The sequence below is a fragment of the Mus caroli genome, unplaced genomic scaffold (genome assembly GCF_978045245.1).
Source record: "Mus caroli unplaced genomic scaffold, Mus_caroli_1 scaffold_10, whole genome shotgun sequence".
Classification (NCBI taxonomy): Eukaryota; Metazoa; Chordata; class Mammalia; order Rodentia; family Muridae; genus Mus; species Mus caroli.
In genome coordinates this window covers 45,667,981-45,690,610 of record NW_028227265.1, presented here as the reverse complement: position 1 = coordinate 45,690,610, position 22,630 = coordinate 45,667,981, and the positions used below count along the sequence as shown (strand labels likewise).

Sequence of the window (22,630 nt, the reverse complement as noted above, 5' to 3'; positions counted from 1 at the left end):
CTCCTTTGCTACTTAACAAATGGCAACCAACCAACAACACACCAAATGACTCTTGGGGTCCTGGCATTTATATACCCTCTGGAGAATTTATATACCCCCGCCCCCAGAATTCCAAATGCTCACAGAACCTGTCTGCAGCTGGCCAATCAAATCATGTCCCTGCTAGAAGAGGAACAAAGGAAAGAAGCCACAGTTCTCCCTTACAGTGCAGTTCAGGCAAGCCCTGGCAGAAATGCCTCTGGTTCTCCATGTGTTTGATTTGAATTACTTTTGGTCAGTTATGAGAAGTTGGTGGTGAGGCTACAACCCATGGCTCAAGAAGCTGGCTTCTAGCCCCCAGAGCCTGGGGTCCTGTCCTCAGCATGTCAAGGGAGAAAGAACCAGGCAGGCCTGGCGTCAATGGACACAATTCCAACCCTAAGAAAGCTAGACTGAAGGGCTGGGTGAAGTGCCTTGGGAGGACGCTTGCCTAGAGTGGGCTTCACAGAGTCCCTGGGACTGCAGAACCAACAGCTCCTGGGGAGTCTTGGCGTGCTGATATCTGGGGTCCCAGCCAGAGGAGAGGCTGAGGAGGTAGGAGTGTCACTGCAGCCCAGGAGGTCACAAAAGCCTGGGCAGCATGGTAAAGCTCTGTTGCAAGGTAACAGGTAATTAAATGAAGCTAGGCGTAGCATGCACTTGTAATCCCAACTTGCAGGAGACCAAGACAGGAGAGCTGCTGAGAATTTAAAGGCCAGTTTGGGTTACTCAAAAACCAAGCAGTCAAAATGACCCTGTAGTTAATACCACTTAGTACTGTATGCTTAAGTGGTTCGGAGGCTGGGGGTGCAGCTCACAAGTAGAATAAATTCTTAGTAAACAGGAGGCCCTAGGTTTCATCTGCACTCTAGAAGAAAACACATAGTTTAGATGACCTAAATTATGTCGTGATTTATATATAACATATATGAGTATGTTACTAGGTATGTACTCCACCTCTGTGCTTGGTGACCTCGGGAGTCTAGAAAAGAGCATTGGATTCCCATGGAATTGGAGTTACAAGTGGTTATGAGCCACCATGTGGGTTCTGGGAACTGCACCAGGGTCCTCAGCAAGGACAAACGGTTTTGACCACAAAGTCATCTCTCTAAATCTTATGTTGTAGTGTTAAAAACACGACATCCCTCGGCCTGCAGGAAGCCTAGAGTGTTAGCACAATGAGGACAGACCCCTGACTCACTCAGAACAGAAAAGGGTCAGGGCTTCTGAGATCTGGACCTGGAAGGTGGCTGCCACTGGTGGATAGGAGGGGTTCTTGGGGTCTGGTCCTGCTAGAGAGTATACTTGCACCTTCGCCACCTCTGCTGTCCATGGGGCCTTAGGTCATGAACTGGATGGGACTCTGCATCGAGAATGCAGACTTGGTGGAAGACTTTGTCCCATGCTGTTGTCCGTCCATCCATCACTGTTCACTGTGGTGAGGGTCTGATAAGCCCACTGCGTGCATGTGAAGATTGTTGCTCTCGTAAGAGTATAATAATAATTTTACCTCCCCGAGGGGGGAGGGGTGTCAGAGGATAGACCTGGCCCTAGATTGTTTCAAGGTGACTTGACTTTGGGGACCTGGACTCGCATGGGGCAGGGGCTCACAGAGCCTCCTGTAAGTGTTGTGAGCCATTTCCTTCTGCCTCTGAGGCTCTCACAGTTGGAAAGAAAGCTCTAGGAAGGACAGGTGAAGCCTACCCGGATGGGCTGGGAAGGAGAGGGGTGGGGAGCGCCCGAAGGGTCTATCCCAGAGTAAATGGGAGGAAAGTAGCTAGATGGTCAGGGGGGCTGGCGGATAAGATGAGAGCTGGTTCTGGTGCTGAAAGGACAGAGGACAGTCAACCCTGGATGGGTTTACTGATAGATCTGCCTCCGTGGGAAGGGAGGTCAGGGGTGGCTGGAGCAGGAGTTAAATTTAAGCTGAGCTGATGGTGTTGGTGAACTGCTGGTTTCTGAGCATAGGCTCTGGGCGTCACAGGGGACTATCCCAGAAAGGGGCGGGGGAGGGGGGCTAGAAACTTTTGTGAGCAAGAAGGGAGGAAAGGAGAGGTAGGGTTGACACAACAACAGGGTACTTGCTGTCTTAGGAGTAGAGGGAAGTTGAGCTTTGAGATGCACCATGTCCCTTAGCTCTGGAAGGTGAGGGGCAGAGTGGAGGCTATACACAGAGGTAGACTTGGCATGGAACTTATGAGGGAGATGGCAGGAGGTCTGAGATTCAGTCAACAAATACGATTTCTCAGTATGTAGAGATTGCTCTAGAAGTTGGGTGTGGTGGTCATGAACTAGATATCTAGGTCCCTGGATGGCAGTTTCCTACCCAGATAAACAGTTTCTCATGAGCAGAATGATGGCCAGCTCTGTGGATAACTGTGAGTTGTAACTGCACAGAGGAAAAGACACATGCGAAGGCCCCAAGGCAGGCCGAGGCAGAGTAGAATGGGGAAGGGACCTAAGTGGTAGGTGGTTTCTCAAGAACTTTGGGAGGAGGAGCAGCAGAGCTGAGCTGAGGGATCCCACACTGGAAAGAAGAGACTTGGAACCTATAGGCATGGAGTGGAAGGGGCAGGCTGGGGGACAAGTGGGGACCCCGTGGTGCTTCCTTTGGAGACCCTGCCTAGAGTGAGTTCTTCTAGGCTGTTGGCAGGTGAGGTTGATGGCCCTAGGCTGAGGTAGCCCTGAAGACTGGGGTTTGGACGTCACAGGAGCAGAGGGGAGGGGGGGAAGAAACTGCAAGTCACAAGTGATGGCCTGGGAGGAGCTTGTGACCAAGGAGGCCATCAGTACACCCTTGGTCCCTATTCCTTCTCCTCCCACCCCGACTGCCTGTCTCCAACTCACCCCGAGAGTCCCCTAGATAGGAAAGAGGGGACTTGGGTGTCCCTGGTCCCCTATCTGTGGCGCCAGCCAGCTGGATTCTAATTAGCTGCCAGAGCAGAGAGACAGGAAGCAGAGGCTAGGGGCGGGGCTGGATTCCTGCCCAAAGCTGAAGCTGAAATCAGGTTAGACACCCCTTGCCCTCCTGGAGGGATGAAGATGGGTGGTGGTGCAGAGGACTGAGTTAGGGATGAGGTGGAAGCAGCTCTGCTGTGGGTGGGTGCTTGGCAGCCATGCTGACCTATCAAGCTGCCCCCAGAGCTGGTGACAGTGACCTAGGACAGGGCAGTGTGCACCCCAGGGTGTAGAGGGCCCAGGAGGGGCCTCACCATTGACAGAAGATGGATGCCCTCTGTGCTTGCTGAGGTCAGCTCCTGCCCAGTATCATTCCCCTGTCCTCCTTCAGGCTGGTGGGCCAGGCCGTGGTACCCTGGTGATGCGGGGCGAGGCCCCCCCCACAGTCCGCTGAGATCCCTGTGCCCAACCCTGGCCTTCGCCATGGCCCGCTTGGCTGCAGCACTCTGGAGTCTCTGTGTGACGACTGTCCTTGTCACCTCTGCCACCCAAGGTAGGTGTTGGGAAGGGCTGGGTCTCTAAACCCAGATGGGAGGGTGGGTAATATGAATTCTTTATGGGTTGCAGCCTCCACCCCAGATGAAGTTGGACCAGGCCAGAGGGAACCTGGTGATGCCACTCTTAGCAGGCACCACTGGGGGAATGTTGACCTCCCAGCAGGCCAGGGTACCAGGTGCTGTCTTGCTTGGGGACCCCGAGGACCAAGACATGCCTTCTGGGGGGCCACCCATTTCTCTGTCTTTCCCTCCCCTCATTCATCACATCTCTGAGTCTCACTGGGACCAAGGCTTAATTAAAGCATGCCTGCTGACGTTTATTTAAAAACAAGTAATTACCCGGCTCTGGCCTGGGATCCTGCACACGCCACAATTAGTGCCCTGAGCACGCTGCCCACTGTCGATTACTTAGTTACCATCGCAAGTTGAGTACCAGCTGGGTGCAGAGCAACAGAAGCTAAGATGGGGGTCTGTTGGCCTTGCCCTCTCCAGAGAAGGTCTCCCTCCCCATATATCCAGTCCTGTCCTCTGGAAAGTCACAGGGATGAAGGGACACTGTCAGCCTTGTTCTGAAGCCTTGGCAGGATCCTGCTGGTCACTGACCCAGTCTCCCTGGTACCCAGGTTCCGGGAGCAGCCCCTGCCAGGCCAGAAGGGGCTGTCTCCACCCCCAGCCCCATGTGAGCCAGTCTTCCACCCCCAGCCTCCCTCCCTGACTAGGGAAGCTAAAATTAGAGGAAGCAGATGGCACGGCAGGCGCACATGGGAAACTTTCTCTCAACTGGGGCTCTGCTCATCCCCAAAACCCAAGGGCCCGCTGCTCTAACCCCTGGGGACTGTCAACATTTAGTGGACCCTGTGTCTAAAGAGGGCGGCTTGGCCCGGCTGCCCCAGTACAAACACCTTTCATAGCACTTGGCTTGCCCCAGCTGTTACACACACACACATACACACGCGCACACATACACACACACACATCTGTAGCTTCCACCCTCCTGTACCCCGTGTGGCTGGGTGTAAAGTGACCAAGGTGCTTGCCAGGGCAACTCTGGATCTTGAGAAATACCCATAACAAACCAAACCAAAACAATGAGCATCTTGTCTGCCCATTAACAGTAGATTAACCTCTGGTAGGAGGAGGAGGACCTGGGATCAGGGACCCAGGACCCAGGACCTGGGAGCAGCAGAGTTGGGACTTAGAGCTGTGCTGTGTGGCTCTGATTGTCACAGAGGGACCCCTCATGTGAAGCTCTCTGGTGTGAAGCAGCATGTCACCCTCCTGTAATGCTAGCATTTGTGTGTGAGGGGAAAGATCAGGAATTCAGGGCTAGCCTTGACTACGTAGACTTTGAGGCTACCCGGCTATATGTGAGCCTGTTTCAAACAACCAAAACAGAAAAATTCCCTTTGGTCTAGAAATTCAACTGTATGATCCTGACCTGTGGGTACCCATTTTACAGTTTGGGAAAACAAGGCCTGGGAAAGCTACTAATAGTGGCTTTCTGAACTTAAGCATACAAAAGGTTGGGTGTGGTGGCACATGCTTGCTATTTGAGAATTTGGGAGAGTTTCAAGCCAGGTGGGCCACACAGCAAGACCCTAGCCCCAGAACAATAAATAATAAGCAAAGCAGGCAGGCAGGCAGGCAATGGCAGAAGGCTTGCCTGGGTGCCTTCTATTCCTTGTATGGTGTGTGGTGGTGCAGGGAGGTCCCTAGGACCACTCTCACTGTGACAGGTGACAAGCTGTAATTTGCTCAGAGGGCCAGCAGCAGCCACAGAAGCCACTGTACTCAGGGACAGTTTTTTGCAGTGGGAAGACAGACTCTCCGGAGTCTAGTGAAACAGAATAGTAAAGTCCTGCACAGTTCTGCTGGGACAGCATGTCCTGCTGGCCCTGTTTAACTGATGCCACATCCCTAGACTTATGTGATAACCTACATGCAGCCACTCCTCCAGAGGACTCCACCCTAAGCCCTCTCATGCCCTGAAAAGACTTGTCTGCTAAACTGCCACAGCCTGCGACCCACCGGCCCACCCCACTGCTCAGGAGAACAAAGGCCTACCATCCTGGCATCCTCCCAGCCGCTCCTGCTGAGGTCGCTGCATGCAGGAGGAACTCCTCCCTCCATGTCTGCACATAGTCTTCCCGGGGTGCATGAGAGTCCTTCATTGAGTCAAGAGTGGCCTCGCAGACCTGATGTCCTTGCCAGTCGGGAGGCTGAAGTAGGAGGATCACAGTTCCAAGGCCAATCTAAGCATGTCAGTGAGACTGAGATGTGTGAAGCCTTGGTATTGCAACAGTTACAGTGAGATATGCCCCACATGTTCCCTTTCTGTAAGGACCCTTGTCAGACTGGACTGGGGCCCTCTCTGAGAGCCTCATCTTAAATTAGTTTCTGTTGTTAAATATCTCCAAGCCAGACGTGGTGGTGCACACTTGTCCCATGGTGTGAGGCTGAGGCAGGAAGGAAGATTACTGTAGGCTCGTGGCCGGCTGAAGCTTCTTAGTGAGTTCAAGGTCAGCATAGACCCTATCTCTCAGAGAGAGATTGTGGGTGTGCACACGCGTTGCATGTGATAACATATGCCTGTAGTCCTAGCTTGGGAAGTGGAGGCAGTAAAGTCGATTTAAGGCTGTATTGCAAGTTTGAGTCTAGCCTAGGCCACATGAGACCCTGCCTCACTCAGTTTAGTAGTTGAGGGGGAAAAAAAAAACCCAAAAGACACTGTCTCCGAGTATAGTCATTTTCCAAGGTGCAGGGGCTTAGCTCTACAGTTCACCATAAGATTTTGGGGGGACAGGTAGTGAAATGGCTCAGGTGGATTGAGGTGTTTACCGAGAGTAGCCTGAACCACTGATAAAAGGTACAGTTGCCCTCTGACCACCACGTGTGTGCTCTCATACATACACATAAAATAAATGAAAACAATTCTTGTTTTGAAAGAATTTGGGGACACACAGTTGTGACTGACCCGTAACCTCCAAGATGATGTTCACTGAGCTCTCTCTGGGCCAAATTACCCCCTTCTTCCACAGGAGTTAAAACAATGCCATTTTACAGCCTTAGAGGCCCAAGATTCATATAACTAGTATCCCCACACGACTGAGCCAGTGGGTTATTTCCTGGTGACTGTGACACTGTCTCCAACTATTCTGCAGGCCTGAGCCGGGCCGGGCTCCCATTTGGGTTGATGCGCCGGGAGCTAGCATGTGAGGGCTACCCCATCGAGCTGCGGTGCCCGGGCAGTGACGTCATCATGGTGGAGAATGCAAACTACGGGCGCACAGATGACAAGATCTGCGATGCCGACCCTTTCCAGATGGAGAATGTGCAGTGCTACCTGCCTGACGCCTTCAAAATCATGTCACAGAGGTGAGCCTGCTCCCTGACCTCATGTCCCACAGGAGTTCCCTGAGCACAGGTGCAGAAGCTGGAGCTGTGTCACACTGACAGTGTCCCCTAAGTCACTCACCCCCAGAGAAACACTCCAGCCCTTTAATATAGTTCCTCATTTTGGGGTGACCACCAACCATAAAATTATTTTTGTTTCTTCTTCATAATTATAACTATGCTATTGTTTTGAATTGTTATGTAACTATCTCAGGTGCAGGATATCAACCCCTCCAAAGGGGTTGTGACCCACAGGTTGTAACCAGTGCCATAATGCTTGCCCATGTTGGGTTCAGGTAGGAGCTCACAGAACCAAAGCAAAGGTATCATGGATGCAAAGGGAGAAGGCTCTCCAAAGAAAGACCTACATAGCTTACAGTACCAGGGCAGGGCAGGGCAGGGCAGGGCAGGGCAGGGCACTTTGCTGTGCAGAATTGCCCTGAGCTTGGTGAGGGGCAATGACTGTACAGTGTGGTTGTGGTGTCATGTCTGAGCACGTGTGTGCAGATGTGCAGCTTGTGTTACTGTGGCTGAGGAAGTGTCTCAGGCTGGGGCGGCCCACATGTGAAGATGCACAACCTACTGGAATAGTTGGGCCCACCTGGTTTCTCCACAAGCACCTGTGCCCGGGACAGAGCCTCCGCCTGCTCTCTTTGCCACCATCTTATCTGTGATAGGCCATTCTCCCTGGGCCGCCAGTGGGCACAGTGGACACTTGAGTCCGACCTTATGCCTCTGCTTGGAACTCTCTGTCCCCACCCTTCCTCTCCAAAAGCCCAAGCCTTCTTGAGGCTCAGAATGCATCCGTGAGCTGCCCTGACTGATGACCCTCCTTCCCTGTGAGCTCACTCAGTTCCCCCTGCGCAAGACTGTGCAGTGCTTGCTGGGTCCGTTCTCAGTACTTGAACATGCGTCAGAATTTGCAGCCCTGTAGCGCAAAGGCCCCCAGCCTCCTCTTCTGGCCTGTCACATCCTTCAAGGGGATCTGTGGGCCACAGGAACCTGGCCTGTGAGCTGGGAAGTGACAGAGCCAACTGCTGTATTTGGGGCTTTGTTCTTTCTTTCTTTTTAAAGATTTTTTTAAAAAGATTTTTTTATTTATCTTATGTATATGAGTACACCGTAGCTTACAGATATGGTTGTGAGCCTTCATGTGGTTGTTGAAAATTGAATTTAGGACCTCTGCTCACTCTGGTCAACCCCATTTGCTCAGTCCCTGCTTGCTCCAGCCCAAAGATTTATTTATTATTATAAATAAATAAGTATACTGTAACTGTCTTCAGATGCACCAGAAGAGGGTGTCAGATCTCATTATGGGGTGGTTGTGAGCTACCATGTGGTTGCTGGGATTTGAACTCAGGACCTTTGGAAGAGCAGTCAGTCAGTGCTCTTACCCATTGAGCCATCTCGATGCCCCCCCCCCTTTAATTTTTTATTTTTTAGAAACATGAGTATGTTCCAAGTGGCTGTTCTCTGCTTCCTTGTGGCTGTCTGCCTAACTGGACACTTGTGTACACGCTGAGGCTTCAGGACCTACCCTGTTCCTGACCCCTTCAGGGCCCCGCCCGCCTTCCACCCATATTGCCATCAGATAGTTAGTCTTTGCTTGCTACTTCATCTTATGTCCTCCCTAACTCTTAAGTTACTGGCCATATGGGGACAACAGACTTTTGTCCTTTACTGCTGTGGCTATGGCCAGGTACACAGCAGTTGCTCACTTGATGCTTGAGAGGTGAGAGTTCAAGGTCTGCACGGTAGGAACGGGAGGAAGGCTGGAAGCAGCATAGTTGGCAGAGGAGAGGAAGACACCGAGATCGAGTTCGAAGACCGGCTGCTTCAAAGTGTGCAAGGCTGGGGCTGCCTCGCCACCTTTGCCCCATTCTCCTGATACCTCATCCAGCCTCCAACCATGACTTAGGCCCTACCCCCTCCCTTGAGCACCCTGGAAGATATTTCCACAATATCTGCACAGCTAGAGCAGAGTCATGTCTGTGTCCTCCTGCACACTGGAGGCTGAGCGGTGAGTTACAAGGCCCAGGGAGCATGATGGGGCCTTGGGAGCTTGCTTCTCCTCTGCGTGCTTCAGCTTTGTGTCTGTCAGGGTCATGGCTATGCTGCCTGGACAGATGCCGCTGGACTGAGTCCCACCCCTTAATGACAGATGCACACCCACTCTCCATGGTAGTTCACTCCAGCTTCAGGGGAGTCTCAGGTACAGAGCTGGGGTGTGACTCGGGGCCAGGCCTTGTACACACCTGATGAGCATCTGCCACTGGGCTACACTTACCCTTGAAATTAAAAACTCTAAAGTGAATGCTTTTGGCGACATTTTGTGCATTGACCAGCTCAGCTTAGTTCCAGAGCATTCCATGGCTTCAAAAAGAAACCACATAGCTTTTATCAGCTGCTTCCCAGTCTTCTGTTGCCTCAGCTCTGTGTTCTCTGTCCAGGTATTTGCCTTGGCTCTATATACATCATACATACATACATACATGCGCACACACACACACACACATACACACACACACACACAAACACACCATCCTGCCCCATGCAGGTTTTCCTCACAATCACTGTTGAAAATTATCCTTGGTATGCGTCAGCACCATAGCCCATTTCCTGGCCAGATACTGTTCTGTCATGTGGGCAGGCTACATTTTACAAGGCACTACACCACTGATGCCACCAAGATCTCTAACAGGCTACATTTTGTTCAACATTCCTCCACGGACAGACTTTTGTGTTATCTCCCCCTGTTGGTGGAAGTAGGCAGTGCAGCTGTGAACATGCGTGTTGAGGATTTGTTCACACACTTGTTATAAATTCTGTAGAGCGCACTGCTGAGGACCAGGATTGCTGTGTTCTCTGAGGCCATGGCTGAGCTTTAAAGAAAGGATTTGGGTGGGTGGATAACACCAGACTTCGCCATGCCTAGTTCTTCATTTCCTCCCCAGCCTCCTGCCGATTTCCTCTTATGTCCTTCCTGGTGCCAGGAAGAACTAGAGGCAGATTCAGGTTACTTTTTTGTTTGTTTTGTTTTTTCGTTTTTTGGATTTCAAGACAAGGTTTCTCTGTGTATCCTTGCGACTCTCTGAAGACCTGGCTGGCCTCAAACTCCGCCTGCCTCTGCCTCCCAAGTGCTGGACTAAAGGCGTGCGTGCCACCTCCTGGCTCAAGTTACTTACTACCCAAGCACACACCTTGGCTGGGTGCTCCAGGGACAGGAATGGTGCTGGCTGCATTTCTTGTCTCTGTGACCTTACAGAAACAACCTAAAGAAGGGCTCGTTTTGGCTCTGGGTTTCAGAGTTCAGTACATCACAGTAGGGGTGTGTGGCAGACAAAGGTTGCTCACATCAACCATGGCTTCCAGGACACAGGGGGATGTGTGGCCATTCTGCCTTTCTCCTTTCCCCCCTTTGTTGCATCAGTCCAGGCCCTCAAGTTGTCCACATTTGGGGTGAATCTTCTCTCTGGAAAGACCCTCGCAGACATGCCTAGAAGCACACCTGACTAATGTCGTAGGCAGTTCTAAACCCAGTCTAGCTAACAACAAGGGTGAACCTTAGCTGGGCACTGATGGTGGTAACGACTAATGTGAAGATGCAGGGAGTGGGCAGTGACTGGACTTGAGGCGCCCCTGCAGGAGGGGACAGGGTCTGTGTGGTGAGCAGCCACCAGATGTGGACAAGCGTTTATGATGGTATCTTCGAGTTGTAAAATAAGGCATCCTTTTCCATGCCTCCATGTCCGACAGGGACTGGGGCTGGTGAACTCCCTGTAGATACTCATGACTTTTCTGGCTGTGCTGGCTGCAGACCCTCTCAGACACTGTCCAGAGCGTGACAGTGACCATGAGAAGGGCCAAGGTGTCACAACAGTCACTAAGTCTTCTGTGGATGCTGTAGTTTGCAAAGGTACCCATCACATGTGGTAATATGTGTACTTTTACTAACTGGCACGGGGGCTTCACACTCAAGTTAAAGAAACCTGCCAGAAGTGTACTGGTTTGGGGAGACCTGCCTCGTGGCTGCAGAGACCTGTGGGACAGAAGGCAGGCAGGAAGCAAAAGAGCACTCCAGTCTCCGCACTCCGTAGCACCTTCCCTTTGGACCGCGTTTGCCCTCTGACCCTTGAGCCTCCTGAGTCCACCATTCTCAGCTCCTTTTTCCTTCTCCATCTGTAGGTGTAATAACCGAACCCAGTGTGTGGTGGTGGCCGGCTCTGACGCCTTTCCTGACCCCTGTCCTGGAACCTACAAATACCTGGAGGTGCAGTACGACTGTGTCCCTTACAGTGAGTCATCTTGTTCCTCATGCTGTTTTGGGCCCTTCCCCTAGTGGAGCAGGGACGGAGAACCTTGATCCAGTACACCTGTGCGCACACGCGCACACATCCATAGGGCTGGGCACAGGGCAGCAGGCTTGCTCCCACTTGGACACATTCTTTTCACAAACCACTTGTCTATATTTGGTGGCTGCTCTTGCACTGCACAGACCCTGTCCCCCTTCCTGTAGGGGCATCTTCAGTGCTAGTCACCTGCCCACTCCCCTGCTTCCTCACGTGCCCTTTGCTTGCTAAAGTCCTTCAGAGCCACACTCCTACAACCTGCTAGCATCGCCCAGCCTTCCACCGGCTCTGCCTGACAGTGTTCACACCCGAATGGCCCTCACCTTCACCGTCTCCTCCACTCACCGCTCCTTACGTATTACCCTGAGAACACTTCCTGTCCACAGAGGAAGTGCTGCCCCCTAAGATAATCTTTGGGAGCCAGGGCCTAACTATCCTGCATCTGACCAAGGGGGGCAGACAGAGCTCATGCATCCTCAGCGCCCCAGCACCACCAGTGTCCCCGCCCACTGTCCTCCCACTTCCACCCTCCGCCCCTTCTGTCCTCTCACCTGGCTTCACACAGCCAGCCTGGAGGTAGGGAGGCCCTCTAGGCAAAAGAGGGGGGACAAGACCATCAGGGTGTCCCAGTGAGGGCAGGGGAGCAGGAGACCTCATCTCTCTCCCTCCTCTCCCCTCCCACCCAGCTCTCCCACCCCAACCCCTCCAACCTTTGATTTCTCCTTGCAGGTGAAGCCGGGATGATGGGTGACCAGGCTCACTTACTGCTCGTGTAACTTTCTTCTTTTAGTCTTCGCCCTTTCCTTTCAGTGCCTGAGGCCTTCCTCCACCGCCTGAGGGGGATGCCCATCTGCTCCCCGAAGCCTCCCCACAGCACTGGGGACACTGCCCACCTGCAGCTGGGGCAGCAGGGAGGGAGGTGGGACAAAGCAGGGAGTCTAGGACAGGGGGTTGGGTAGGTGGTGCGAGGTTTGGCTGCGGCTCCTGATTTGTCTGGCTCTGAGACCTGCAGCAAATGACTTAAAATTTCTTCGGGTGCTGCAGACGGAGGCATGAGTCCTGGAGATCGGGAGTGACAAGCGCTTGGCCCTGCGGCCAGAGTCTGCTCCCAGGAGCAAAGCCCCGAAGGCAGAGGCTGCGACTTCCCCCCCCAGCGCCCAGTCCCGAGCCTGGTTCAAGATGTGCTCAGTGATGGTACGGACACTCTTTCCCGCCACCTGAGCCTCTTACTCTTCTATGATGGGGGAGGGGGTCAAAGTGTGCCCAGAGTACTTGAGGTAATAGACAGCACGGGGCCCAGGCTGCTTTGTGGTCCACCCAGGCCACCATAGGTTGTGAGGGAATGGCAGCTGCGTGGCCTCACTCCTCTGAACCTCAGTTTCCCTAGCTGTAATCAGGGTGCCAGTAAGCCTGACTTCGAGGGCCTGCACTGTCCCTGCATCCTCATGAGCACTGGCCGTCACTGTGACTGCACTTCACTTCTAACCAGTTACTGTTATTGCCATGGTAATCAAAATAAAAATAGCAACAGTTAGTGAACCCAGCTCTCCAGACAGGCAGTCCCAAGACTGGAAAGGTCCCTGGTCCAGTCCAGAGTCCAAGCCAAGGTACAAGAATAAAAGAAGAGGCCATGGGTCCTGAGTGGAGCTTAGAGACTTAAAGCCAATACCCACCCCCACATTTGTCTCAGGAGCACAACCCAGGAAGATGGGCTGTGGGGTTAAAAGTGACACAGGGCAGAGATGGCAGGTTTAGACTGAGGAAAATGCAAATGAGCCTTCGAAGACAGTGCACAGACAGAGCGGGTGTCGTGGATAGGGCTGACCACAAGTGCTCCTGGGCAGGCAGATGAGTTAGCTCCTGTCCCCCCGCCCCCGGTCGTTGGGGTTGGGGTCCAGGAATAGCCAAAGCCAGGGAGCTGACAGGCACACACCTCCATGACTTTCCCTGAGCATATCCTGAGTGCTAGGCCCTGGGCGAGGCGCTGGGGAGCCAGACAGAGTCCCTGCAGAACCCAAGCCAGTGCCCAGAGGGGATCCAACTGCTCAGCCCCAGGACCTTGGGCTTCAGAGGCTGGGGTGACCCCAGTGCTGGTGAAGGTGGGGCAGGGGTGGGGGGCAGGGGTCCCACAGCTGGGGGAGGTGGATCACTGGAGTGTGGGAACCCCAGACATTGAACTAACACTGGATTTGCTTTGCAGCTGAGCACAGCCTAACTCTCCCTTCCTCCCCAGGTGCCACCTGTGCGTCATCAAGGGCGGTGGGCAGGGTAGGGTGCAGCTAGGGCTCCTGGGCCTTTGTGGACTGGGCAGAACAGCTGAACCTTGAGACACCCCCCAACCCCCACCCCCGGGAGTGTAGGAGCCTGTCTGCCACGTGCTGTCCAGCCCAGTCTATGTCCCCTCCAATTCTGTGCCTCTTGTCTCCCCTACCCTGGCTCTGTCTGAGGCCGGGGCACCTGCCTGCCTGCCTCTGTTGTTCTGTGTCTGGCTATACTAGCCTCTCTTTGTGCGTTTCAGGGGTCTGGAGGGTTTAGGGGAACACAGCTGGATTCAGGTGGGGCCTACTTGAAGGGGAAGGGGCTCAGCCTATGCTCTTGAGGCTGAGTGGGGCACCTAGGCCTCGGAGACACCCTTCTCTCCGCCCCTAGTTCTAACAGGATAATTTAGCACACAGGGTGAAGAGGAGCCCTGTGGTTCCCTGCTGCCTGGTGTGTGCCCCCCTAGCCAGAGTTCAGCTCCTGTTTGGGGCTCCTCTTTATACCTGGGGCCCCTCCTGCCTGAGGGCTCTGTCTACCTGCCTGTCTGTACCATACCCAGTCTCTTTGTCTCTTCCCTCTTGTGTGTCCCCCTGACCCTTCTCACTTTCTCCTCAGCACCCTCTCACCCCATCCTACCCCAAAAGAAGGGACTTGGGGGTGGGGGCTGAAATGATGCTACGGAAGGGGTTGGGAAAGCAGGAGGAAAGACAGGAAGAGGGGGCGTGTGGCCAGAAAAGAAACGAAAGCAATTTAATCTTTTTTTCTCTTTTTTTTTTTTTCTTGCACATTTTTTTTCAATTTGTTTTCTCTCTCTCTTCCGATGCTTAAAGTAGAAGTGGAGCAGAAAGGTAAACGCACTGTTACCAATGCTAACCCCTAACTCACACTTTGTTCCACCCGTACCATACTCATGTGGCCCACCCCTCCCCCCTTCTTCTCCCCCACCCTACTTGGTCCAGTGATTTCCCTGCCCCGGGTGTCCTCCCAGCACAGCTGGGCTGGCCCTGGTGCTGCAGCACCACCAAGGCCAAGGTCATGGCCACGGGCTTCTCCACCCTCCAGATACTCACGGAAGCTCCTCTCTGAGCCTGGGCAAGATTCTCACCCCACTCCTACACCCGTCTCTCTTTCTCTCTCTCCTCTCACCCCGCTCTGTACCTCTCTGGTCCCTGGTCCCTGCAGGGTACCTGACCTCATCTCTCATTTCTTTTGCCTCCCTTAGGAGAAATGTGTAAGCTTCCAGGCGGGTGGGGAGGGAGGGACTCCCCAGCCTCCACAGGCACCGGTAGAGGTCTCTCTTCTTCAGTCTGTCTCTTCCTTCCCTTCCTCTTCCTCTCCCCACCTCTCTCTCTTCTCTCTCCTCTCCCCTTATACCTCTTGCAAACTGTTTCTGGTAGAGGGTGGTGGGGTGGAGGGGACCTTTTTCCTTTGAGGGACCAGATTTCTCCTCTCTCTCTGGCTCCTGGTGGCTTAAGTTCTTCTGGTTTGGCGTTTCCAAGGCCCAGAGCTGTTGTGGAGCACAGAGAACCAGTCTCCTCAAACTCTACCCTCCTGACCAGTCGGGTCTAGTACTGGGGAGGGTGGTCAGCTATCCCAGTCCCCTGGGAGGGGGCAGCCTACCAAAACCCTGGGATGGGGGTTGGGGTGGGCCTCCTGGAGAGGGCGGGAGTGGGTTCTGTCTCTGCACACTTGCAAAGCTGCAGTCAGGGTTTCTTCCGGGCTGAGAGGACCAGGGAGGGGCGGTGGGGGGTCACAGGCTTGCTCTGGGGACTTCCACAGGCCCCATAATTTCTTGCAGGGAGCCCCATGGCGGCGGTGGATGAGGCTGTCCATTACGCCAGGGAGTGGAGGGTGGCCTGCTAGTAGTAGGGCAGGAAGCCATGAACAGTGAGATGCCCTTCAGGGTCCCTCTAGCCTTGAAATTAAGGTGGTCTGTGGAGGCTCCCCTGCCGGGGAGGTGGGCGGGGTCCCTCTGAGCTGCTCCCCTCCCCTTCCTTCCCACCTTGCCCATCTCAGAGGCCTGGGCATCGTCCCTCCCTTGCTCTCCTGAGTCGAGTCGGCCCTGCACTAGCCACTCTTCTTGCAGGCTTGGAACTACGCCACTGGATCTCCTCTCCGGTTGGGCTGAGGGAGGGAAGAGGTGTGTGGGAGCTGGGTGCTGAGGAGGGGTCCTTGCTGCCCAAGGCCCCTGGCAGACCCTTCCTCATCTTCCCCCCTTCCTTGGAATGACCTCTAACTGTGTTTTTCTCCACTGGTACCCTCTGACTAGCTCAGGCCCTCTTCATGAACACACACCCTGGCAGGGGTTTCTGTGGGACAGAGGAAAGACCTGGGGAACAGGAAAAAAAAGGGTGGGGCCAGGTAGTCTGGTCAGAGGGTACACATAAAGCTGACAGGAGTGCCAGGGCTTAGAACCCAGGCTAACCTTGGCTAAAGGGGCTGTGTTACTGGCTGCCTTGCGCCTAGTGACCTGGTGCCAAGCTACTCCAGTGCTGTGAAGGGAGAGACACAGATTACACATTCCCCAACCATGCTAGCCTGCTGATTAACTAGGCACTAAACCTGACTCCTACCCAGGGGTCCCTCACATGAGGCTGCCCACCATGCTGGTACCAAGTCATCTCAGCCTTCCCTGTGCCCCTGGGGCTAACTGTTTGGTGATGGACCAAGCAGGAGCAGAGAATTCACCATAGACCCACACACACACACCCTACAGCCCTGGCCTGCCAGTGGGTTCTGTCATGAAGAGAAGGGGAGGTTCCAGCCCTCCTGAGGGAAGGGGCTGGCCCACAGTACTCAGGGAAGAGGAGGGGTTGGCCACACTGACCTGCTGGATCAGTAGGGTAGGCTAGGAACAGGTGGTGCTGGGCCGAGGGGCAAGGGTGGGCAGGCCAGCGGTGCCAACGAGATGCAGTCGAGGTTTTCCTCTTTTCAGGGAATGGGGGGGTGGGGCGGGGCCCCCCACCTTTCTGACATCAGCGCTGCCTTGGTCCCTCCTCCCGAGCCGGGGATGGTCACAGGTAAATCGGGGTCCGGGGCAGGGGAGGTGGGGGGTTGGCTGGGGTGGTCTGGGGCTTTATCCTAGCACCTGGTTCCCTCCCTTGCCCCCTCCGAGCTGGACCTGGGACTGCCCCTGGAAGGGACTCTCAGTCGGGCCTGGGCCTTGGAGTGAATTCTCTGCTCACCCCCTCTCTCCTCGCCAGCGCTAACCTTTTCTTCCCAGGTGGTCTCCAGAGCGTCTCCCTTGGAGCCAGGACTTTGTGGATATACACACACCCCTCCTTGTCTCTCTTCCCTCTGCACAGCTCCCTCACCCCAAATGTCCCGGGAGTCCTGTTGTTCTCCATGCCCCCACTCCACCCTGAGCCACCAGAGACCCTGCCGGCTGGGGCAGCACTGGACTCCTCCCTAGGAGCTGCTTCCCTCCGTCCTTTCCTCAGCTACCTACTTGGCGGCTGCCAGCTGAGAGGCGCCCAGACAGCATCAGGGACCCGAGGAGAAGGATAGACAGCCCTAAGCCTCCCTGCCAGAGTGGGTGTGGAAACATCACTCTACCTTGCAGCTTTTGGAGGAGGAAGAAAGTGAAGTTTTTGTTTTTGTTTTAAGAGAAAAGAAAGAAAGTCTACCCCTGCATGGTTGGTGAAGGATGGGATCCCAGCCCCTAGTTTTTCCATAGAGGCAGAGAAGAGAGGCCAGGGTGCTGATACCTAAACCTTAAGGCTAGGTGGCATTGCAGCAGAGGACCCCACTCCCCACCCCCTCATACCCAATCTGGGAGAGCTCCGGCCAAATCCTTTATCCCCAGCCTGTAGGGTCTCTAGCAGCCAAGGAAGGGAAGAGGTGCCACCTTCCCACACTAACCCTGCTCTTGATGGTCTCCAGGGTTCACAGCTCCAGGGAGAGGGGCAGCTGGGCAGGGCGGGAGTTCCAGCCCACAAACCCCCTTCCCATCACCAGCCCGACCAAGCAACCATGACTGCAGCAGCAGGAGGGGACAGCATGGTTTCCTCCCCCACCGTGTGACCAACTTGCCTCTCTCTCCCCTCTCTCCTTGCCTCTGCTCCTCCCCACCTCCTCCCTGCCTACCCACCCACCCACCCGGCCCAGTCTTCGTGTGCCCAGGGACCCTGCAGAAGGTGCTGGAGCCCACCTCCACACACGAGTCAGAGCATCAGTCTGGTGCATGGTGCAAGGACCCGCTGCAGGCAGGTGACCGTATCTACGTTATGCCCTGGATCCCCTACCGCACGGACACACTGACTGAATATGCCTCGTGGGAGGACTATGTGGCTGCACGCCACACCACCACGTACAGACTGCCCAATCGTGTAGATGGCACTGGCTTTGTGGTCTACGATGGCGCAGTCTTCTACAACAAGGAGCGCACTCGCAACATTGTCAAATATGACCTGCGGACCCGCATCAAGAGCGGGGAAACTGTCATAAACACAGCCAACTACCACGATACCTCACCTTACCGCTGGGGAGGTAAAACCGACATTGACCTGGCAGTAGATGAGAATGGACTGTGGGTTATCTATGCAACTGAGGGCAACAATGGGCGCCTGGTGGTAAGCCAGCTCAACCCCTACACGTTGCGTTTTGAGGGCACTTGGGAAACAGGCTACGACAAGCGCTCAGCCTCCAATGCCTTCATGGTGTGTGGCGTCCTCTATGTGCTGCGCTCTGTCTATGTGGACGATGATAGTGAGGCCGCAGGCAACCGCGTGGACTATGCCTTCAACACCAATGCGAACCGAGAGGAGCCTGTCAGTCTGGCCTTCCCCAACCCCTACCAGTTCGTATCTTCTGTTGACTACAACCCCCGGGACAACCAGCTCTATGTATGGAACAACTACTTTGTGGTGCGCTACAGCCTAGAGTTTGGACCCCCAGATCCCAGTGCTGGTGAGGACTGGCTTTAGGGGATGTAGGCCTGTTTGCATGCATTACTCCAGTACCAGGATGTGGGAGCTGCTGTAACTTCTGGGGGATTAGGAGGTAAAGAAAATCACAGGTTGTGGCAAACATCCTCCCTTCTTCGAGTTCACACTGCATGTGTCTACTGTCTTCAAGGCTTGGTGGGGTCACTGTACTGTTGACTAAGTGACTGAGGAATGGTTTTACTTCAGAACTGAACCTCAGGATTCCAGGCTTTAAGCAGGGTCTGTGCTGCCTGGGACATAAGTGTAAGAGTGCTGGGGATGGAGACGTCCCCGTTTGCCTCCAGTTTCCCATCACCTTCCCAGAGCTGCCAAGAGCCTCATGATACCCCTGAGAGAAGGTGTAGGCAGGGACCAGACCGGTCAGCTGTGTCACAGATGAGAGGTGATTTCACCCAGCAGCTTTGGCACACATCTCCAGTACCAGCTCTGGGAGAGACACCTCAGTGCACACTAGTTCATACTCACTGTCTTCTGAGTGTGTCTATGAATGTAGGGGACTTCTCAGCACAAAAAGGTTGGGGGGTGGGGGTGGGGCAGAACACTTTTCTACTTTAGTGGGTAAGGTAGATATCAAGGTGCCACGTGACCCTGTGTTTGGGCACATTGGTGTGCCTTAGGCATGGGTGTGACCATGCCCTGTGTCTCCTCTACCTTCCAGGCCCAGCCACTTCCCCGCCTCTCAGTACCACCACCACAGCCCGGCCCACACCCCTCACCAGCACAGCCTCTCCTGCAGCCACTACTCCACTCCGCCGGGCACCCCTTACCACACACCCAGTGGGTGCCATCAACCAGCTGGGACCTGACCTGCCTCCAGCTACAGCCCCAGCACCCAGTACCCGACGGCCTCCAGCCCCCAATCTGCATGTGTCCCCTGAGCTCTTCTGTGAACCCAGAGAGGTCCGGCGGGTCCAGTGGCCAGCTACCCAACAGGGTATGCTGGTGGAGAGACCTTGCCCCAAGGGAACTCGAGGTGAGTGCTGGAGCAACAGCTGAACTGGAAGGGCTAGGAGACAGCTTAGCGCCATTGGTGCCGCCTGCAGCCTAGCACTTGGTTCGCTCCCAGCGCACACTAAGCAGAGCCAGTTTCAGGACAGACATAGGACAGATAAATGACTCAGGTGTTCTAGGGGTTCCCAACAAGGTTGGCTTAGTGAAGAAAACCTTCCATAGCAGATCTTGCCTTAGGGGTACTGACTCTGGGAGACCAAGGGTGGGCATCGTGTCTTTTCCCAAGTGTCTGCTCTGTCTCCTCCTTCCTTGGCTCCTCTTCATCTCCTTCTCTTTGGCCTTTTTGTCTATCTACAGGAATTGCCTCATTCCAGTGCCTCCCAGCTCTAGGGCTCTGGAATCCTCGGGGCCCTGACCTCAGCAACTGCACTTCTCCCTGGGTCAACCAAGTAGCCCAGAAGGTACCAGTAACTGCTGCCCTTTGCAGACAGGCCAACCAGAACCCAGGGTTAGCAGGAGTGGGAAAAGTTGAAAGCCAGGGCAAGGGTTCTCTTTCTATCTAGACCTTGTGTGGGGAAGGCCAGCTGGAGAGGATGGCCTGTGCAGGAGGGCGGGGCATGTGAAGAGGGAATGTGCAGGTGTGCAGGCCCCTACCCACCAGACCTGAAGGCCCCTCCTCCCCATCTCATGCAGATCAAGAGTGGAGAGAATGCGGCCAACATTGCCAGTGAGCTGGCCCGCCACACACGAGGCTCCATCTATGCTGGGGACGTGTCCTCCTCAGTGAAGCTGATGGAACAACTGCTAGATATCCTGGATGCCCAGCTCCAGGCCCTACGGCCCATTGAACGAGAGTCAGCCGGCAAGAACTACAATAAGGTGGGCCTGTGGGAAGGGCTTGGCTTGTGCTTCAGTACCTGCTGCCACCCCACAATGACCAGTGAGGGATGTGGGCCCTCAGGGGCTGCTGCACTGTCCCGAGTAGTCTTATGAGGTAGGGTTCCTGAGGAAGGTCTCTGGAAGAGTGGTCTGTTAAGGCTAGAGGAGAACATCGCCTGCAGACTCCATTTATTACTCCTTCCATTTCTTTCTCTAGATGCACAAGCGAGAGAGAACCTGCAAGGACTACATCAAGGTGAGCCCAGGAATGAGGGGCCCTGGAAGGGAGAGGAAGGGACATCAAGACTGTCGCAAGGAACTAGAGGATGTGGGAGACTCATTCTATTGTCCTTGCTACCCACAGGCTGTGGTGGAGACAGTGGACAACCTGCTTCGGCCGGAGGCGCTTGAGTCATGGAAAGACATGAATGCCACCGAACAGGTCCATACAGCCACCATGCTTCTAGATGTCCTGGAGGAGGGTGCTTTCCTGCTGGCTGACAATGTCAGAGAACCTGCTCGCTTCTTGGCTGCCAAGCAGAACGTGGGTGCGTACTGCAACTACCCCAGGCTCAGTCTCAAACTCTGGCAGGGGTGTTGGTTCCCAGTTCCTGGGCCTGTGGTTCTGCCACGGGCCTCAGGGTTTAGCATGAGTCCTGCCTGAGGATAGACACTGACAGCATGTCTTCCCTGCCCACACAGTCCTGGAGGTAACTGTGCTGAACACGGAAGGCCAAGTGCAGGAGTTGGTGTTCCCCCAAGAGTACCCCAGTGAGAACTCCATTCAGCTATCCGCCAACACCATCAAGCAGAACAGCCGCAACGGTCAGTGTCCCCCAGGCTCTCCTCTGTGTGCATGCGGGCCACTTTGCATCTTGATCTCGGCTCTGTATGGGACACACAGTAGTCATGTGTTTAATCAGGGTGTATCTGCCACTAGTGTGGATGTTCCAATGCTCTGCAGAGGTCCGGGTTCTGGCTCCATTTGACATGGAAACACAGAGAGGCTAGGGATCTGCCCAAGGGCGTACAAAAAGTAAAAGTGGGGCTGGTGAGATGGCTCAGTGGTTAAGAACACTGACTGCTCCTCCAGAGGTCCTGAGTTCAATCCCAACAACCACATGCTGGCTCCTAACCATCTGTAATGAGATCTGATGACCTCTTCTGGTGTGTGTCTGAAGACAGCTACAGTGTACTCATATACATTAAGTGGATAAATCTTTTTTTGGCTTTTCAAGACAGGGTAAATAAATAAATTTTTACAAATTAAAAAAAAAAAAAGACCGTAAAAGTGGGTCAGAGAACCAGCCACTGTGCTGTCATTTAAACTGCCCACCGAGGGATTATGGCCTTGTGGAAGTGGCTCCTGAGCCGCTTGGCATTTGACAGCCCAGTTTCAGTGTATCTGAGAGTCATGGAGCCAGGATAGAGGGCTGTGGCTAAGGATGGCCACTGTATCTCTCCCTGGGCCCATCTTCCTCAGGTGTGGTGAAGGTTGTCTTCATTCTCTACAACAACCTGGGCCTCTTCTTGTCCACGGAGAATGCCACAGTGAAGCTGGCAGGTGAAGCAGGGACCGGTGGCCCTGGAGGTGCCTCCCTGGTGGTCAACTCGCAGGTCATCGCAGCATCTATCAATAAGGAGTCTAGCCGCGTCTTCCTCATGGACCCTGTCATCTTTACTGTGGCCCACTTGGAGGTGAGCCCAGGTGCACACCTCAACCTACCTGAAGTCCCAGCATCCTCTGTCCCTAGACTACATATCCTTACCATGTGTCACCCACCTGAGAGTAAGCTTCAGCTTGGACCATAAAGCTGGTGGTCACCTCAGAGCCCCCAGATACTTCCTTCAAGCTTGTCACTGTTCCCTGTAGCTGGTATGAGGGGAAGAACAAAACTTGCAATCTCGACACTCTATCCATCACTATATAACAGGCCAAGAACCACTTCAATGCAAACTGCTCCTTCTGGAACTACTCAGAGCGCTCCATGCTGGGCTACTGGTCAACCCAGGGCTGCCGACTGGTGGAGTCCAATAAGACCCATACCACATGTGCCTGCAGCCACCTCACCAACTTCGCAGTGCTCATGGCTCACCGAGAGATCGTAAGCTGGCCAGTGCTCTGCTGTCCGGGCGGGCTTGCTTGTTGCTGGCCTGGCTTTGCATGGCATTCTAGAGAACACATAGCATGGACGATGCCTATGAGACCAGCTCATGGGCATGGGGGGCCCACCAGTCTTACCTGGGGCATGAGGCCTTGCATCTGGCTCCCTCTTGCCCCAAGGCACTCTGGAGAAGCAAGTTGGTATCACAAGCCTTCCAGAGCATGAGGAAGTGAGCCTGCACTGCCTGCATGGGTGGGGGCCAGCTTGGTGGCCGG

General features: G+C 54.4%; 1 protein-coding gene across 4 annotated transcripts in view; it reads left to right on the top strand.

The window, feature by feature from the left end:
• The window catches only part of Adgrl1 (adhesion G protein-coupled receptor L1), a 40,266-nt gene that overhangs the window by 11,973 nt on the left and 5,663 nt on the right, over positions 1-22,630 (top strand). For 3 of the 4 annotated variants that reach the window (XM_085843766.1, XM_085843768.1, XM_021169576.3), the window contains 12 exons: positions 3,308-3,469; positions 6,635-6,848; positions 11,052-11,161; positions 17,582-18,382; positions 19,079-19,393; positions 19,729-19,832; positions 20,065-20,250; positions 20,468-20,506; positions 20,615-20,798; positions 20,953-21,075; positions 21,734-21,948; positions 22,185-22,355. In XM_085843766.1, coding sequence (XP_085699892.1) covers positions 3,400-3,469; positions 6,635-6,848; positions 11,052-11,161; positions 17,582-18,382; positions 19,079-19,393; positions 19,729-19,832; positions 20,065-20,250; positions 20,468-20,506; positions 20,615-20,798; positions 20,953-21,075; positions 21,734-21,948; positions 22,185-22,355 — 2,532 coding nt within the window. In that variant the 5' untranslated portion in view covers positions 3,308-3,399. Of the gene's footprint in view, positions 1-3,307; positions 3,470-6,634; positions 6,849-11,051; positions 11,162-16,406; positions 16,495-17,581; positions 18,383-19,078; positions 19,394-19,728; positions 19,833-20,064; positions 20,251-20,467; positions 20,507-20,614; positions 20,799-20,952; positions 21,076-21,733; positions 21,949-22,184; positions 22,356-22,630 lie in introns of those variants that run through there. The other variant, XM_085843769.1, reaches the window with a different exon arrangement.